The following is a 20,573-nucleotide window of genomic DNA, read 5'->3' as shown; positions in this document are numbered from 1 at the left end:
GTATTTAATACTAGATCTGGTTTATTTCCAGCCAAACATGCGGATACGAAAATTTATACAATGTTCATAGATATATAGCTACACACTACATTTGTGGATGTGTTTGCAATCGGATTTACCTTTGTCAGTTCGGGCAAACCAATTTGGAACCGCTATAAAATGTGTTATTTAAAATGTCTTGTTTGTTAGTTCTACTTCATTCATAAAATGGCATTTCTAATTAGTATATATAATAAAATATTAAAAATAGTTAAGAAAAATATACGGTCTCAAATGCCAGAGCTGCGCTGCTTGCAAATATATCTAACGGTTGAAAAAAGATATTTTCTGGCTTAGCAACACTTGAACCAAAAAGCAGGAATAAAAGGCGTTCTTCTTAAAGCGGGAGTGGAAAGCTGAGCGATTTATTGAATCAATCTCCGATTTTAACAAAACTCGAACAACTTGTTTTAGAATTTTTGATGCCACGACATCATTTATGGCTAGTTGTGATGAGATAGCTTAAATTGTTGGAATTATTCGAAGTTCTAATTTGAATTAAAGAAAAGTAAAACATCAACGTACAACTTTTTTGCCAAGTGAAACTTTTGAAATTTTGTTAAAAAATTTGAGATATTTGCCTTAAAATAGCGGAGTAGTTTGATATCGGAATGAGCCAATTTTGCGTTTTAAACTTTTCTTAATAACTGCGCTTTATGAAAACATTTAATGATTATGTTTTGATGGCCAAAGTTAACGAAAACTTAAAAATAAATAGGAGTACCTTTGGGCTTACAAAATATTTGTTTACCCTCCACAATAGGATGGGGGATACTAATTTCGTCATTCTGTTTGTAACTCCTCGATGTATTCGTCTAAGAGCCAAATTAAGTATATATATTCTTGATCGTCTTGACATTTTAAGTCGATCTAGCCATGTCCGTCCGTCTGTCCATCCGTCGGTCCATAACCTCATAGAGCTGTCATATAACCCGATCTGGGATCTTGACTTCTTCAGCCTTTAGAGGGTGTAGCTGTTATCCAATTAGGCTGAAATTTTTTTTTGTGTACATATACTGGTAAAATATGTGGGAATTTCTAGTATACAGCTTAAAAATTGACGGGTTTATTAAGAAAACACTGAAAAAACAAGGCAACATTTTGATATTTTAAAATGAATCTATTCATATCTCGTTAATAGTATCCGGAGAAAATGTTACACAGTTACTATAAAGTAGAACTCTCTCAATCAAACACAACAAGTAAAGCGTGTTAATTTCGGCCGGCTCGAATTTTGGGTGCCAACCACCATGGATTCCGCCAAAAATGTACCCTTATTAATTTTTGTTTGTATTTGAATTATTTTGGTACATAGGGGGGCTTATATCATCATATTGACCCGAATCGGCCACTAAGACTGGCACTGATGTTGTTAGTCATCAGATTGGGTTTTGGGCCAAATTTCAGCCAAATCAAGTGAAAATTTCGGCTTTAAGGGCTCAAGAAACTAAATCCTGGGATCGGTTTCTATGGGGGCTATATCTGATTACCTGCATCAATATCTGTGCAATATTTCATGCGGCTAGCTTACACGTTCGTGATTTCGACAGACGTACGGACGGGCGGATATGGCTAGATCGACTCAGAATGTCGAGACTACCCAAACATATATACTTTATGGGGTCGCCAATCAATTTTTCGAGGTGTTACAAACGGAATGACTAGATTAGTATACCATCATCCTATGGTGGTGGGTATAAGAAATAAAGCGTTTGGAATATCTTCCAAACGCTTTATTTTTTACCTGTGCCAGGGCTTGATCCTGTTTTTTAATGCCAGTACTACACCGAGAAATGTGGTGAGATTCAGCATCGCACTTACTAAAATTTCAGCACCTTTTTGTTTTGCTTTTCTCACCAATCGTTGCAGCTTTGACGTGTTAGGTGGTGTTGGAGAGTCGAATGGTTGATGATGCCAGGCACACGCCAGAATCTCGCTGTTTCAGCATTCTTGCATCCGTCGCAGAAAGCACTGAAAAATTATACAGATTCTCGGTCGGGTTGCTGTGTTTGCATAAAATAATAGATAGTTGACATGGTTCAGTCTACAAACTTTGTTCCGGGTCATCCATGGCTCCTGAATTGAGGCTAAACGGATAGTGCACTTGCTGATTTTCTCCATGAGGTGATGGCTCCCTATTCGTTAGGAGAATTGAGTCTCCCCACATTTTTTCAAAATCGAAGAATTAACAACTACTGTGAAGTTGGTAAAAATTCCTCAAATTGTTTTATGGAAAATTGTGGTCGTTACTAGGTGCAGAAATTGACTCATCGGTCAGTTGGTCATAAGGTCAGATCTAAATTGTGTACTGCTTTCCAAAACACTATATAAAGGCAGATGCTAATCTTTCAAATCCTTCATAATATGGTTGTCTTCGTAAATGTCTTAGTTTTATAATGATAGTTTCGGCGAACCAGCTTGATGACATTTGTTGCTTTGCTCTCATTTTAATTTTCTTTCAAACTAGCTTTCAATAGGTTTTGGTTTGGTCGGCTAACTGGTTTAATTTAGTTTTGTTTCCATAAATGCAAACAAACTGCAAACATTAAGCAACTGGTGTTCTTAAATATCTCAAAAAAAAAAAAAAATAAAAAAAAAAATTGACCAATTTTTACGTATAGTCATCTTCATTCTGCTTGAATGATATCACTAAATTCTTATTCGAACTTTATTCAAATCGATCGAAAGTCCGTTTTTGATGGAAAAGGTATCCGGTAAAGATTTCATTCAACTATTGCCGTATATGCTTATAATTTGTATCGTGTCTTTATAATAAGAATAGGTGGTAGATTTAAAATCAAAAATATCAAGAGATTTATATGTTATTGCAGTTGTAAACTGAGCAATATGGGAGTAATTGGGAGTAATTGGGAGTAAAGCAAGAATTTGAAATCAATATTCGGGAAAAAGAGTTAATGGGGTCACCCCACCCCCCTTAACGCCATCCATAAAGGATGTATTTGCTAACCATTCCAAAATTCGACTGTAATAAAAGCTATTTTAGAGCAGAACAGGGCCAAGTCACTGAACTTCCGCCCCTTCCCCCAAAACATCCCCTAAATTGGTCATGTTTTCCAACTATGGAAGTATGGAGCTCGAATGAAAGGTAATTGGAGTAGACAACGAATCTGGGACAACAATCGGGACCAACTGTCTAGGGGACGTCCCACCACCACAACAACCCCCAAATAGGTCGTATTTGCACATCAAGACAATCTGGGTCTTCAAGACAGTGGAGCTCGATATTAATAGTTTTTAGGGTCCAAACCCCAAGCCGGACATATTTGCGGACTTTTGCTTTAAGGGGTTTTAATGAAAGTTATTTGAGATTAGAAAACGAATTTAACGAATTTGAGGCTAATGGCAATATGGGGTTGAAACAAATGATATTTGAAAGTAGAGAACGATGCTGATATATTTTCAGGGCTAAGTGTTGGGGGATCCATCCCACTCCCCAAAACTCCCTTAAATCGGGCATTTTTACCAACCATGTCAATGAAATTTATTGGGGAGAAGAGCACGAAATTGATACCCACTTTCGGGACAAATTTTCTGGGGGTCTACCCCTTCTCCAAAATATTGTTATGCTGTTAGTCAAGCGATATACATTTACTATTTTCGTAGCATGGTAAAATAAATAAATATTCAAGGGATAATTTTGTTCCATGTAAAGTAAAAGAAGACGCTGCGGAGCGGGCTCTGACCAGCTAGTGCAAAATAAAACTTGCTGTAATAGAAACAAGTCTGCTTACTAATAGGATTTAACAAAAATCATTTCTATTTTAACACATTTCCTTACTTAAGTATTTTTTGTTCACATGCAATTTGACTCGTCAAATTTCATTAAAGCTTATCGTACATAACACTTAAGGGAATCACAATTCGCAAAATCTTTTCATTGTAAAAAAATTTTCTTTGTAATTTTTCACTTCATTGCTGATAGATTTTTCTACAGATAAAAATTCAATAAAAATAAAAAAAACTAGAATCAAGAGAAAATTCATATCTAACAATGTCTTACAGAAATTTTTGTTCAATGTGTCTTTCGGCACACTTTTTATAGGAAAAGTTTTTTGGAAAAATTCCATGAAGACATTGGCCGAACGAACATTTTAATAATTTTTTGCTTAAAACCATCTCAAAAATTTTTTCTTTTATCATTTATAAAATTAAATGGAAATTCGCTCTTACAGAAAATATTATTGAAATTTTTGCCTTTAAGAATATTTATTGAAATTGTCTTTTGGAAACATTTTATGAAAATTGGGTAGTTTGAAAAGATGTAATTGAAATCTTTCTTTGCGAAAAAGTTATTTCAGGAGAGGCCAGGCCTGAGCAACATTTTGTCTTTAGTTAATATTAATTTTTTTTATTAATTTATTATTTGTTTTGACCTACGCAACAAGATAAATATCTTATAAATTACAGTGAAGGATTATTATTATTGAAACTCAAATATTAGAGAAAAAATGATTCAAGAAATACCAAGGGTGAATTGATTAAATTTGATTGACGGATTCAATGTATTTTTTTATTTATTAATTTCTGCACAACAAGACAAATATCTTATGAATTATAGTGCAGTTTCAAAATTATAGTTACAAATCCAACATACATAAGTTTAAAATAAAAACTAATAAATATGCATATTAAAATATTACATTTCAGCATAAATTACATTTTGTTTCAATTAAATTTTTTTAGAATAAATTACATTTTGATATATATTGCATTTTGGTGATTTACAATGAAAGAGAGGAAGAAAAAAACAAAAATAAAAAAACAGAAAGATATTAATTACTTCTTGGTATAAATTGCATTTAAGTTATAAGTTAAGTTATATGTTATAACAAATCAAGTAGAGAGGATAAAGAATCAAATAAAATGAAATGTATGATTAAAGGTTAAGAAAGAAATAGCTTCAATTAGAAATGTAACAAGATTAAATAAAGTAAAATTAAATAAAAATGTAAAGTTTGATACAATTGAAAAAAAAAAAATTATGTAGAAAGGGTATTTGATTACGTTTGAGAGACAGTATCCATGTTCTGAAAAAAGTTTGTAAGTTTATTTTTGAATGTAGCTACGTTGCTGATACCTTGTAATTTGTAAGGAAGAGTATTCCAAAAACGTATTGTACCGACGAGGAATTGAGATTCCGACATAACGCTTTTCCGTCTAAAGGGTATAATTCTTCTTCCCCTTCTAGATCTTACTTTACTTACTTTAATTGGCTACGACAGAATATTTGTTCCACTAGCCGAACGTAGAATAGCGTTCCAAGCGCCTCAATCTTCTGCGCTTATTCTAAAATTTCTGACACCAAGTTTTGAGGTGTCTCCCACAACTTGATCTTTCCATCGGGCTTTTGGTCTTCCCGGTTTGCGTGTACCACCGTGTTTGTCTTCAAAAGACTTCTTTGCTGGAGCTTCTTCATCTATTCTGACAACATGTCCTAGCCAACGCAGCCGTTGTATTTTGATGCGTGTAACTATGCTATCGTCGTCATACAGCTCGTGGTTCATACGTCGCCTATATTCTCCGTTAACGCAAACTGGTCCATATATTTTACGAAGAATCTTTCTCTCAAATACTCCAACCACTGCCTCATCTGCTTTTACAAGTACCCATGCTTCAGAACTATATAACAGCACGGGTAGTATCAGTGTCTTGTAAAGTGTAGTCTTCGTCTGTCGAGAGGTGGCCTTGTTTCTTAGTCCAAAGTAGCATCTGTTTGCCAGTAGTATTCTTCGCTTTATCTCAAAACTGGTGTCATTCGTCTCGGTTACGGCTGTGCCGAGGTAGATAAAGTTACTGACTATCTCAAAGTTGTGGTGCCCAACTTTCTCCATTTTCTTTATCTGCTCGGTTGTGCAAGGCTTTTTGGGAGTTGAAACCATCCATTTCGTCTTATCTCCACCTACTGCCAGACCCATTTTCACTGACTCTCTTTCGATCTTTCAAAGGCTGCAGTTACTACCTCCGGTGACCGACCTATGATATAGATATCGTCGGCATAGGCGAGTAGCATGTGCTCTCTTGTGATTAGTGTGCCATATCTATTCACATCTGCATCTCGTATAATCTTCTCCAGCAGGATGTTAAAGAGATCACACGATAGGCTGTCTCCTTGTCTGAAACCTCGTTTGGTATTAAATGGTTCGGAGAGATTCTTTGCTATTCTTACTGAAGAACGCGTATCAGCAAGTGTCATCCTGCAGAGTCTTATTAATTTTGCAGGAATACCAAACTCAGACATGGCTTGAAATACCTTTGAACGTAAAGGAGTATCGAAGGCGGCTTTGTAGTCAACAAAGAGATGGTAGGTGTTAATTTGTCCTGCTCGGGTCCCCCTTTTAGATCTAGTAAATTTTAATTGATCAAAAAGATATTTAGGATCCTGTTTATAAATAATCTTGTGCAAAATACTGCAAATTTGCTCATAGACATTCCACTAAGAAACTGGGACAAACTTCTCACATATCACTGAGTGCTGTCCGATTCAAATTTTATGCTCAATAATAAGGGGCCTCCTTTTTGTAGTTGAGTCCGAATGGCGTGCCGCAGAGCGACACCTCATTGGGGAGAAGTTTAGACACGGCATAGTTTCTCACAAACGTCGCCAGCATTAGGAGGGGATAACTGCCGCTGCGCTACGGTGGCCTCCAAAGATATTCAATTGCGAGTTGAAATTCATCCTATAAAGGGAATTTGAAAATTGCGAAACACGTTGCGTTCTTCTCATACCATGTACATAACGGATTATACCATTAAATGCCACGTTTAATCACAAATGGCAAACAGCTCACAACCATATATCAGTCCAGGAACCAAAAAAGTCTGCCAAAAGACTCGCATACCAGGTGGAGTAATCGAGTGAGTAAGCCACAAAGGACGTAATTTAGCATAAGTTTGTCCAACAACCACATTTACATGATCTGTCCAACTTAATGACCCGTTAAATACCACCGCCAAATTGTTAGCACTCGAAAGTAAGACAATTCCTTCAGATTAACAAAAATGTCAGTATTCGGCATTGAGAATCCAGTTTTCTTATGAAAAATCAGACACTTCGATTTCTGAGGATTCAGAAGTAAACCATTCGCTCTTGCCCATATATATACACATTGAAGATCTTCATTAAGTCAACGGATGTTCCGATCAACGTCCTTCTCTGAGCTGCTTGGCAAAATTTGTACATCATCAGCATACATTAGCGTACATGGAGAAAAGTAGTGGGACTATGATAGATCCCTGTGGTACTTCCTTAGCTACTGCCAATGGTTCAGATCTCACGTCTCCAGAATAAACTGATTGGAAGCGGTTAGATAAATAATACTCTATAAGCCTGGTCGATGTGTCAGTAAAATTGAAAAACAAGCGAAGTTTCAAACAAAAATTCCGGTGATCTACGCAAATTCCGGTGACAAACCTTGTTGTCATCGATTTCACTCCGAATTGACTCGAACACTTCTTATAGAGTGCTAGCACAACTATGACCAGCGCGGAAGCCTGATTGCATAGCCGTCAATAATGATGTACGAGAGATATTCCCAAATCTGGTTATGTAGTATCTTTTCGAAAACCTAAGAAAGTAATGATAATAACGCTATTAGATGTAGGAACGGGAATGATTCGAGGAATAATAATAATGTTTCCAAGAAGTGGGATATATACAAGAAGACAAGATAGTGCTAAAAATATTGGTAACAAGTCAAAGCGTGCTAAGTTCGGCCGGGCCGAATCTTATATACCCTCCACCATGGATCGCATTTGTCGAGTTCTTTTCTCGCTGTCTCTTTTTAGGCAAACAAAGGAAATGAAAGCATAAAAGAATAGAATTGCTATGCTATTTGAGCTATATCAAGTTACGGTCCGATTCGGACCATAATGGAATGAATGTTGGAGACCCCAGTAGAAGTTATTGTGAAAAATTTCAGCCAAATCGAGTAAGGATTTCGCCCTTTAGGAGCTAAAAAAGTAAAATAGGGTGATCGTTTTATGGAGAAGCTGTATTAGGGAATAGACCGATTCAGACCGTATTTGACACGTATGTTTAAGTTCATGGGAGAAGCCGTTGTACAAAATTTCACTCAAATCAGATAATAATTGCACCCTATAGAGTCTCAAGAAGTCAAGATCCCAGATCGGTTTATATGGCAGCTATATCAGGTTATGGACCGATTTGTACCATACTTTGCAAAGTTATTGAAAGTCGTAACGAAACACGTCGTGCAAAATTTTAGTAAAATCGGTTTGAATTTGCGCCCTCTAAATGCTCAAGCAGTCAAGATCCCATATTTGTTTGTATGACAGCTATATCAGGTTATGCCTCGATTTCACCCGTACTCGGCACAGTTGTTGGAAATCACAACAAAACACCTAATATAAAGTTTCAGCCAATTCGGATAAGAATTGCGTCCTCTAGTGGCTCAAGAAGTCAAGATTCAAGATCGTCAGCTATATCAGGTTATGGACCGATTTGAACCATACTTGGCTCAGTTGGATGACATCTATATCAAAACATGGACCTATATGGTCCATTTACAATCCCATCCGACATATAGCTATTAGAAGTATTTGTGCGAAATATCAAGCCTCTATCTTTACTCCTTCGAAAGTTAGGATGCTTTCGACAGATAAACGGTCGGACATGGCTAGATCGACATAAAATGTCATGACGATCAAATATATATATACTTTATGGGGTCTGATACGAATACTTCCAGGAGTTACAAACAGAATGCGTACGGAAGCTTATCATGACAAATTCTAACGGATCTTGTGAGGATGAACTCCTGATGGAGTCAGAAGACGAGGCTAACACTACAGTGGCGGAAGTTCTGAATCCTGACTATGGTCCGGTTTCTACAGATAAATCTCCACCATTGTAAGGCCGCTTCATCGGCAATAAAGGTCCTCCTTATGGCTGGGGGATTTGACGTGGTTCTTTTCCAGGAGCCATGAGTGTGTAGAGGAATGGTACGTATACTAGAAATTCCGGGATTTGAACTTCTCAAGGGTACGGGGAATGGGAGACACAGAGTCTGTATTCTTGCAAAGGGTAGTCTAAATGTTTTTCTTCTTCCGTCGCTAAGCTCTGAAGATTTAGTAGTAGCCAGCCTTGAAATAGGGAAGATATAGGGAAGTTCAGGTGTCAACGAAAGCGGTGAGCTGCTTATTGAATACATTATAAGTTGCAATCTGGCGATTTGTAATAAAGGGGATAAACCGACCTTTATTACAAGGAACAGGCAGGAGGTACTAGATATTACCTTTGTATCGGAAGATATAAGTGGAAGAATATGCGACTGGGAAGTGTTGAATGACCACAGCTTCTCTGATCATCGTTATATTAGTTCTAGCCTTGGAGAAAATACTGAAGTAGTGGTCCCTCGGCTAAACAGAAGAAATGCGGATTGGGATAAATTTCGTCACAAACTCTGCACCAATATCCCTTCTAGACTAGAAAAGGAAGTGGAAACTACGGAGAATATAGACATAGTGGTCAAGCGGATCACGAAGGCCCTGAATGACTCGCTTGTGCCAGCGAAGTGCCAAGCCAAGGCCAAACAGCGACCGCCATGGTGGACCCCAGAGCTGGTTGGCCTATGGAAGGCAGCTTCGTGGAGGATACATCTGCGGCCTCTAGGCTAAGGAAGATTCTGTTCTCGAGACCTATTACGGTGGGGTATATCCAGAAGTCAGAGAATGTATGGATAATGTCTAATGAGGAAACAATAGAACTACTCGTTGATACACATTTCCCGGGAAATTCTCCAACGGACAACGTGTCGCCAGAAGAGGTTGTCACTGATATGCATTCGTCGGAAGTTATTAGGGAAATTGTGTCTGAGCTGAAAATCCTTTGGGCGATAAGGAGTTTCGACTGCTTTAAGTCGCCGGGCCCTGATGATGTATTACCGGTTGAATTACAAGCTGTGTCTGATAGAATGGTTACCTGGCCTAGGGAGATATACTTTGCTTGTATCAGAATGTCATATATACCTGTGGGATGGAGGAAAACGAAGAAAATTTTAATTCCGAAAACGGGAAAACTCTACCACACGAAGGCGAAAGATTTTCGCCCTATTAGTCTGTCATCCTTTATGCTGAAGACTCTTAAGAGTTTGAGAGAAACATAACTTAAGTCGAAAATCCCTGGAGGTCGCCTGTCGGCAGCAGCATGCATACAGTAAAGGCAAATCCACTGAAACAGCCTTTCACGACCTAGTTGGCTACATAGAGGGTTCTCTCGCTGTCAAGGAATATGTAATGTAAATCTGAAGTCAACCACGAAGGAGTTGGAGTTTTTAGGCATCAACTCTACCGTAAGAAAGTTTATTAATAACTTACATACTAAAATATGCATTAAGACAGGCTTGGGTCTGTGAATCTAAAAAGATGGGTCAGCAGAGGAACACCTAATGGAGGTGTATTGTCTCCTCAACTTTGGAATATAGCCATTAACAATATATTATTGTCTCTGGAAGAAAAAGGCGTAAAAGTGGTCACGTATGCTGATAACGTGGCAATTGCGGTTTGGGGAAAGTTTACCAGCACTCTAAGGGAGGAAGCTCTACGTGCAATTCCAAAGTGGGCTACCGAAAGTGGTCAAGGTATAAATCCGTGCAAGAGAGAAGTAGTTCTTTTCAGCAGGAGATACAAGTTGCCTACAGTGGAACCTGCCTCCTTGGGTGGAGAGAATGTTCCATTTACAGAAAGCGCAAAATACCTGGGTGTTTTGCTGGACAGGAAATTTAACTTCAAATCCAACATTCTGGAAAGCAAAGAACCACTCTATACACCTGCAAGAGAGCCATTGGCAAAAGTTGGGGATTTAGACCGCGTGTCATGCATTGTGTACATACTGCAGTTGTCAGACCTATTATGCTATATGGTGTAGTGGTCTGGTGGATGGCGCTTCAAAAATCCACCTACTACCGTATACTTAACAGGATCCAAAGGATGGCTTGTTTGTGCATCACAGCCGCACTGAGGACGACACCATCTGATGCACTGAATTTAATGCTACATCTTATGCCTCTGGACATTGTGGCTACCCAAATTGCAGCGACCACTGCCGTGAGGTTAAGGACGCTTCCTCATTGGTCATGTGGCGGCTACGGACACTGTGTTATACTTGATACAATATCCGATGTTCCAGGCGGTGTGGATTACATCCTACCTGAGCTGCTTCTTGATAAAAATTATTGTACCACTATTCCTGATAGAACCGATTGGAACTACGATATCCCTGGTAACAGAAGTTACGTAGACTTCTATACGGAAGTGATGGAATGGCTAAGATATAATGTCATTACACGATTGGCATAGATATCTTCTCAGATAGCCAGGCAGCTATTAAATCCTTGGAGAACGTATTTCTGAACACAAAAACCGCCCTCGACTGATCTCTCAACGAGATGGCTGAACAGTTCAAAATTCACCTGTTCTGGGTGGATCAGGCATGAAGGTCAACGAATGATAGAGATTTACTGATTTGCTGTCATTGGCTAGAACAAACGTCGCAGTCATTGTATCCGTCATGATAGGTCACTGTTTAATTGGAAAACATGCTGACAGACTGAAGGTTGCCAGCAACGACATTTGCAGAAGCTGTAGGGACATCGAGGAAGAAGAGACTATAGAACACCTTCGGTGTGTGTGTCCCGCACTAGCACCTGCCTGATTTAGCGGATGTGAACATTCGCAAGTTATTTGGGCTTTTTAACGCGATCTGGATGGTTCAACGGTAGGAACTAGAAGGCATCTTCCTTCTTCTGCTCCTGTGGTATCACAATGGACGAAAACGTCTAAGTGAGTCTGGTGGCAGACTGCCACTTAAACCTAATCTAACCTAACATACAAACAGAATGACGAAATTAGTATACCCCCTCCTATGGTGGAGGGTATAAAAATTACAATGAAATTTTGTCTTCAAAATTAATTTCCAGGAGGTTCGGGCCTGCTGTAGTTTCGTCGTTAGAGAATGTTGAAAAAAAAATCGTTAAAACTAATTAAGAAAATATTTCAGTAAACGTTTGTTTTAGTAAGAATTTTATTGCAACTTTGTCCTTAATTTTGAGGCGACCCTGGCCTGAACTAAATTTTGTCTTAAAAAATATTATAAATAATGATCCCAAATTACATTTTAGACCTGCGGGGCATACTATATGCAAAAATTTTCGCAAAATACAAGCCGTATAGGACGTTTAAAAACTTGAAACAGGCGATAATGACGCAACAATAAAAAATTGATATGGCAGCTCTAAAAAATTGTGTGGGTTCTATACAATGGATACTTTAAAAAGTCCTTATACACAAGGACAAACCAATGTCGTACTAACTAGCATGCCTAGGACTTGTATATACTCCGAAGTACTCGCAGGAGGCAAGGGTGGTATTTATACCCGCCAAGGCAAGTTATGCGACACGAAAGGCCTACAGACTTATAAGCCTTACGTCTTTTCTACTCAAAGCCGTGGAACGTATTGTGGACACCATGATAAAGAGTAGGACATCCAGCGAACTGCTCAAATACAAACAGCATGCCTATGTCAAGGGAAGGTCGGTGGAGACTGCCCTGCACGAGGTTGTGCATAAAATAGAAGAATCCATCGATGCCAAAACCTACACACTGGCGGTATACATTGACATCGGGGGGACTTTTAACAATGTGCGGAACGATACACTAATCCAATCCTTAAACCAGTACCGGGTAGACCCGGTTCTTAAAGACTGGATAAACCATATGCTAAGGAACAGGTGGATAAATTGTGGGTCCAATGGCACACAATTACGGATGCTGACTAAAGACGGATTTGAACCGAGCTAATCAGAAGGGCCGAAACGAGCTAATCAGAAGGGCCGAAAAGGTCTTGCATATGGCATATGACTGGGCTAGACCCAGAGGTCTCAATGTTAACCCAGAGAAGACTGAAATATGCCTGTTCAGGAGGAAGACAAAGATGGGCCGTTTCCTCAATAACGCAGCACGTTTCCTCAAGAAGACGATTTCGATATCTGACTATGTCAAATACTTATGTAGGTTGGTTTTTGGATAGGACACTGCATTGGAAGTGTCACATTCAGGAGCGCAATGAGAAGGCTCACAGATGTTGGGCACTATGTAGACGGACCGTAGGCTCGAAAGGGGGCCTGAATCCGAAGACAGTCCACTGGCTCTACAGGAGCGTGATTAGACCAATATTTACTTACGCCTCAGAAGTTTGGTGGATTGCTATGGAGAAAAAGTGCAACATAAGGACCATACAACAGGTTCAGCTTTTGGTATCATAACGGGACACACAGGACTACAAGTTCACTTATTTAAAACAAGTGATAGCATGTGTAGGGCATGCGGGGAAGATGATGAGACGTTGGAGAATTTCCTTTGTCATTGCCCGGCTTATGCGTCTAACAGATACGGGCACTTAGGTGGAGACACAATACCAGACATGAACCAACTTAGGGGGGTTGCATGGAAAACACTTTTTTTGTAAGTAGCACGGAATTCCCAACATAGATTTTTTTCGAGGTTACTTTCTAGTTTTTAGAGCCACAACAAGCCGATTACTGGCTCAGGTGTATGTCTATAGTGGCATGGGCGAATTAATATCTGCACCCTCTTTTCAACCTAACCTTACCATTGTCTAAATACAAAATTTAAATGAAAATTTTTCTAAAACAAAATTTTCTCTGTATACAAAAATATCTCTAATAATCTTTCTAAGGACAAAATTAAAAAAAAATCAAAGGAATTTTTGGAGTTTTTTAATATTTTTTTTAAACAAAATTAAATTTGTTTTTTTTTTTGGGTTTTTTGACAATGTTTTCAATAAAAAATTTGCTAGAAATTTAATGAAATTTTCTCTTAAAATCTACTAAATACTAGTTCGTTTTTCAAAAATCCATATATTTTTCGCGATAACAATTTTATTAAAATTTGAGCATAAGTAATGACGGAATGTCCTATTGAATGACATTACCTTTGACTTTTTTGCTTTTAACTGTTTTATCTAGTAAACGTAATCGGCGTAAAATATCGCGTAAAGCGAACGCAGTACCTGCCTTAAGACGAAATAAAAGAGAAAATTTCTCAAAAAAATTTCAAAAGAAACAAATTTAAAAAAAATTTCGATTAATTTTTTTTAAACGCAAATGAAATATTTTAAAGACAAAATTAAAAAAAAAAATCTAAAAACAAAATACCAATTCAATTTTTCAAAGATTAAGAATTTAATCTTTAGAAAATGTTTTTAAGACAAGGTTTCTAAAAAATATTCCTCAAGAAAAGTTTTTAAAAATTCGTTTGAAAACACTATTTTAATGAAAATTTTCTAAAAGCAAACGTTTAATAAAATTTTTCTTCAAACAAAAATTCAGCAAATTTTTTCTAAAAACAAAATTTAAATTTTTGTAGAAAAAGATTGGAATTATAGAAAAAACGTGCTAAGTTCGCCCGGGCCGAATCTTATATACACTCCGCCATGGATCGCATTTGTCGAGTTCTTTTCCCGGTATCTCTTTTTAGGGCAACAAAGGATAAAAGAATATAATTTCTATGCTATTAGAGCTAGTTGAATCGAATGTTGGAGACCGCGGTAGAAGTCGTTGTGGAAATTTTCAGCCAATCCGAATAAGAATTGCGCCCTTTAGGCGCTCAAGAAGTAAAATAGGGATATCGGTTTATACGGATAATCGGATAATAATTGCGCCCTCTAGAGTGTCAAGAAGTCAAGATCCCAGATCGGTTTATATGACAGTTATATCAGATTATGGACCGTTATGGACCAAATCGGATAAGAATTGCGCCCTCTAGAGTGTCAAGAAGTCAAGATCCAATATCGGTTTATATGGCAGCTTTATCAGAACATGGACCGATATGGTCCATTTACAATGTCAACCGACCTACAATAATAAGAAGTATTTGTGCAAAATTTCAAGCGTCTAGCTTTACTCCTTCGAAAGTGCTTTCGACAGACAGACGGATGGACATGGCTAGATCGACTTAAAATGTCATGACATTCAAGAATATATATACTTTATGTATGGGGTCTTAGACGAATATTTCGAGGAGTTACAAAAAGAATGACGAAATTAGTATACCTCCATCCTATGGTGGAGAGTATAATAAATAAATAGTTTTAATTATACCATATCAAAGAGTAAAAAATTTTTATACCCACTACCGAAGGACGGGGGTATATTCATTATGTCATTCCGTTTGCAACACATCGACATTTCCATTTCCGACCCTATAAAGTATATATACTCTTGATCAGCGTAAAAATCCAAAACGATCTAGCCATATCCGTCCGTCTGTCTGTTGAAATGACGCTACAGTCTTTAAAAATAGAGACATTGAGCTGAAATTTTGCACAGATTCTGTTTTCGTCCATAAGCAGTTTAAGTTCGAAGATGGGCTATATCGCACTATATCTTGATATAGCCCCCATATAGACCGATCCGCCGATTTAGGGTCTTAGGCTCACAAAAGCCACATTTATTATCCGATTTTGCTGAAAATTGGGACAGTGAGTTGTATTAGGCCCTTCGAAACCATTCTTTAATTTGGCCCATATTTGGAAATAGCTGCCATATAGATCTCTAGATTTATATAGATCCCATAGATATAGATCTCTAGATTTAAGGTCTTGCGCCCATATAAGTCGCATTTACTGTCCGATTTTGCCAAAATTTGAGGCAGTGGGTTGTGTTAGGCCAGTCGACATCCTTCGTCAATTTTGCCCAGATTTGGATATAGCTGCCATATGGACCGATCTCTTGACGTAAGGTTTTGGGGCCATAAAAGGCGCATTTATTGTCGGATTTCGCCGAAATTTGGGACAGTGAGTTGTGTTAGGGTCTTCGACATTTTTCTGTAACTTGGCCCAAATCGGTCTAGATTTGGATATAGCTGCCATTTAGACCGATATCTCGATTAAAAGTCATGGCCCCATAAAAGGCGCATTTATAATCCGATTTCACTGAAATTTGGCAGAGTGACTGATCTGTTTCGTATATGGTTTAGATCGGTTTATTTTTTGATATAGCTACTTAAAAGACCAATATTTTGTTATATACAATTTAAGAATGACTTGTTGTTACAAGTATTTGGTCCAAATCGGAACATATTTCGATATAGCTGCTATGGGGCATAAGGTAAGCATTTTTCTCCGGGTTATGACGAACGGTGGTTTACACAATATATACCTGAGGTGGTGGGTATCCTCTGCCGAACTTAACGCCTTTTAACTTGCTAAAATAGTAATGTTTTGTGATAGTTTTATTCCATTCAAATTTATCTTAGCATTGAAAATGTCCAAAAATCCCTTATTATAAAAAAAAGCGGCACACTATTCGGACTCAGCTACAAACACAGGGTCGCTTATCATTGAGCTAAAAACTTGAATCGAACAACATTCATAGAAATAAGAGATAAATCTCTTGTTTTCTAATGAAATGTTTATATACGAAAATTTGCAATTTACAAGAACTTACTTAAGGTTGTTGCCCATAAACATTTCTTTCATTCGTATCAATGAGTTTTCCGATACAAATTCGAACTCAATGATAAGGGACCGCCTCTTTATTGCCGAGTCCGAACCTCTTACCGCAGGCCAACCACTCAAGTAGAGAAGTTTCCACGGCTGATTACATGAGGTAAATATCATATAAGTGTCGCCATCAGTAGGAGGTGGTGGTTGTTCTCGCCGGGATTTGAACTCAGGCGTTGAACGTGAAAGGCAGGTGTGATTACCTCTGAGCTACGACGGCACCAATATTTGAAAAGTAATATTTATTATATGAAGAAAATAAAGAAATAACATAACAAATATAAACATTTTTTCATTACTAATATGGACAAATAAAATATATGTAAATACTTCATATTATTAACGAATACTTTTTACTACACTTCCATATACAAACTAATTTGATACACATAATACATAATTGATTGTTACTTATTCATCGTTAGCTCGGAACGAAAAATGAATAAAGTAGCAATTACTATTAAAATTGGCCAATGAAACTGAAATTATTTAAAATCTATATATATAAAAATGAATTTGTGTTTGTTTGTATGTTTGTTTGTTTGTTTGTTTGTGGGTTTGTTAATTTGTTTGTTCCGTATAGACTCAAAAACGGCTGAACCGATTACTTTTAAAATTTTCACAGATTGTGGGGAATGATCCGGAAGTAGCAATAGGCTATATAATTTATTGATATCGGTAGGGGGACGGACCCTCCCTAAAATACGACCCCAAATACAAAAGTGAACCGATAGGGACAATATGGGATTCAAATGAAAGGTATTCAAGAGTAGACTACGAATTTCATGTTAAAAATTTGATCCATGTAACTGGGGGGCCGCCCGACCCCAAAACCCCCTAAAATAAGTTTATTGGACGATAATGACAATATGGGACTCGAATGAAAGTTATTCGCGAGTGGATTACGAAAATGGTCTGGAAGGAGGAAAAGGCTTTTTAGATTGTTGATATTGGACCCTCCCCCGTTACCCCAAAAACACCACTTGAAATCAAAAGTAGACCGAAAGGGACAATATGGGCATCAAATGAAAGGTATTGGCGAGTAGAACACGAATATGGTATTAAAAGGTGGATCCAAGGAATCCAAAGGCCACTCCAACCCCAAAAGTTTCCAAACAAACATTTGGACGTACATATAAATATGGGACTCAAATGAAATGTATTTGGGAGTTGTCATATTCGTATGACATAAAAAAATGATCTCTAAGTATTTGCGGGTCGCCCAACCAACAAAAAAGCCCAAAATAAGAAATTTAATCGATCATATCCATTTAATACTCAAATGAAAGGCATTTGGAGCAGCCTACGAATATGACATTAAACTTTGTGTCCATGAATCTAGATGGTGCTTACCTCCTAAAATCGCCTATAATAGGTTATTATTTAATTTGTGTCATTTAAATTTGTGCTCAAGAGGCAGTGTAGCGCACACCACACACTGCCACACACACCAAACGGCTGTATACACCAATCATGACAATATGGGGTTAAATTAAAGGTATAAGGTTGTGAACTGCGAATCTGATCTCATTATTCTGCATATATATCTAGTGGACCACCTCACTCCAAAACATTCGATCAATTATAATGGGGACACAAATAAATGCAGGTAGCCATAGCTCCGAAATTTTGAGGTTCAGCGTGATAACAGGAGTTGCAAACCTTAACGTTAAGGTTGCAACCATTTTTAGCTCATCGATAGACAAGACCAAACGACGTGTTGCTGGGCAATACTTCTTTGTTCAAAAGTTTTACAAGGTTTAATAGTATAAACTATAGCCACAGCACCAAATATATAGATTGGCAAATTAGACTGGTAAATTAGTTAATATGGCAATTTGATTTGATTAAAAAAAGAAAAAGAGAGAAGTAAAAACTTTTAAATAAGCGCCATCTGACTGTCTTCAATTGGATTTATTTGATCCAATTGGATTTAGTTGATCCAATTGAAAACAGCCAGTAAATGGCGCTAATTTTGAGAAGCCAACATGAACAGAGAGAGGGCAGAGTGGTAAAAATTAATTATCCACAATGTATCTTTGTTATGACAACCTATCGGTCCTTTGAATAAAGAACAAGTAAAAGCGTGCTAAGTTCGCCGGGCCGAATCTTATATACCCTCCACCATGGATCGCATTTGTCGAGTTCTTTTCCCGGAATCTCTTCTTAGGCAAAAAAGGATATAAGAAAAGAGTTGCTCTGCTATTAAAACGATATCAAGATATGGTCCGGTTCGGACCACAATTAAATTATATGTTGGAGACCTGTGTAAAATTTCAGCCAATTCGTATAAGAATTGCGCCCATTGGGGCTCACGAAGTTAAATAGAGAGAGCGATTTATATGGGATCTGTATCGGGCTATAGACCGATTCAGACCATAATAAACACGTTTGTTGATGGTCATGAGAGGATCCGTCGTACAAAATTTCAGGCATATCGGATAATAATTGCGACCTCTAGGGGTCAAGAAGTCAAGATCCCAGATCTGTTTATATGACAGCTATATCAGGTTATGGACCGATTTCAACCATACTTGGCACAGTTATTGGATATCATAACGAAATATTTCGTGCAAAATTTCATTTCAATCGGGTGAGAATTGCGCACTCTAGAGGCTCAAGAAGTCAAGACCCAAGATCGGTTTATATGGCAGCTATATCAGGTTATGAACCGATTTGAACCATACTTGGCACAGTTGTTGGATATAATAACAAAACACGTCGTGCAAAATTTCATTTCAATCGGATAAGAATTGCGCACTCTAGAGGCTCAAGAAATCAAGACCCAAGATCGGTTTATATGGCAGCTATATCAGGTTATGGACCGATTTGAACCATACTTGGCACAATTGTTGGATATAACAACGAAACACGTCGTGCAAAATTTCATTCCAATCGGATAAGAATTGCGCACGCTAGAGGCTCAAGATGTCAAGACCCAAGATCGGTTTATATGGCAGCTATCCCAGGTTATGGACCGATTTGTACCATACTTGGCACAGTTGTTGAATACCATAACAAAACACGTCGTGCAAAATTTCATCCCAATCGGATAAGAAATGCGCACTCTAGAGGCTCAAGAGGTCAAGACCCAAGATCGGTTTATATGGCAGCTATATCAAAACATAGACCGATATAGCCCATTTACAATACCAACCGACCTACACTAATAAGAAATATTTGTTTCTTTCAAGCGGCTAGCTTTACTCCTTCGGAAGTTAGCGTGCTTTCGACAGACAGACGGACGGACGGACGGACATGGCTAGATCAACATAAAATGTCACGACGATCAAGAATATATATTTACTTTATGGGGTCTCAGACGAATATTTCGAGTAGTTACAAACAGAATGACGAAATTAGTATACCCCCCATCTTATGGTGGAGGGTATAAAATCAAAATATAGGAATTTCATTGCGGTTGTTTGCGGTATTTATTTTTTAACTTTTCGACCCAAGACAGTGTTTAAGGTAGTTTAATTGCTAATCTTTGGCATAGAAAAATAGATATAAATACCAAAAATGTCTATAGAAAAAAAATGTTGCCGTGACCGATCGGGACAATATGGACGATAATGACAATATGGTACTCGAATAAAATGTATTCGGGAGTAGATTTCGAAAATGGTCAGGAAGGAGGAAAAGGCTTTTTAGTTTGTTGATTTTGGAAGGGTCGGACTCTCCTCCGTTACCTCAAAAACTGCACTTAAAATCAAAAGTGGACTGATAGGGAAAATATGGGTATTAAATGAAAGGTAAAGGGAGTAGAATACCAATATGGTATTTAAAATTGGAATCAAGTATGCGAGAGGTCGTCCAATCCCAAAAACTCCCCCAAACAAACATATTGGACGTAAATATCAATATGGGACTCAAATGAAAGGTACTCTGGACTAGACTACGAACATAATAACAAAAATGAGGTCCAAGTAATAGGGGGTCGCCCCACCCTCAAATGGGATTATAATTTGA

General features: G+C 37.7%; 1 protein-coding gene across 1 annotated transcript in view; it reads right to left on the bottom strand.

Annotated features, from left to right (window-relative positions):
* LOC131997022 (uncharacterized) overlaps positions 1-20,573 on the bottom strand; it is a 123,606-nt gene that overhangs the window by 19,050 nt on the left and 83,983 nt on the right. The window contains exon 4 of the mRNA XM_059367266.1: positions 16,546-16,811. Within this exon, the coding sequence (XP_059223249.1) occupies positions 16,546-16,811 (266 nt within the window). The remainder of the gene's footprint in view (positions 1-16,545; positions 16,812-20,573) is intronic.

This window comes from Stomoxys calcitrans, chromosome 1 (assembly GCF_963082655.1).
Source record: "Stomoxys calcitrans chromosome 1, idStoCalc2.1, whole genome shotgun sequence".
NCBI lineage: Eukaryota > Metazoa > Arthropoda > Insecta > Diptera > Muscidae > Stomoxys > Stomoxys calcitrans.
This window is presented reverse-complemented; position numbering and strand designations above follow the sequence as displayed.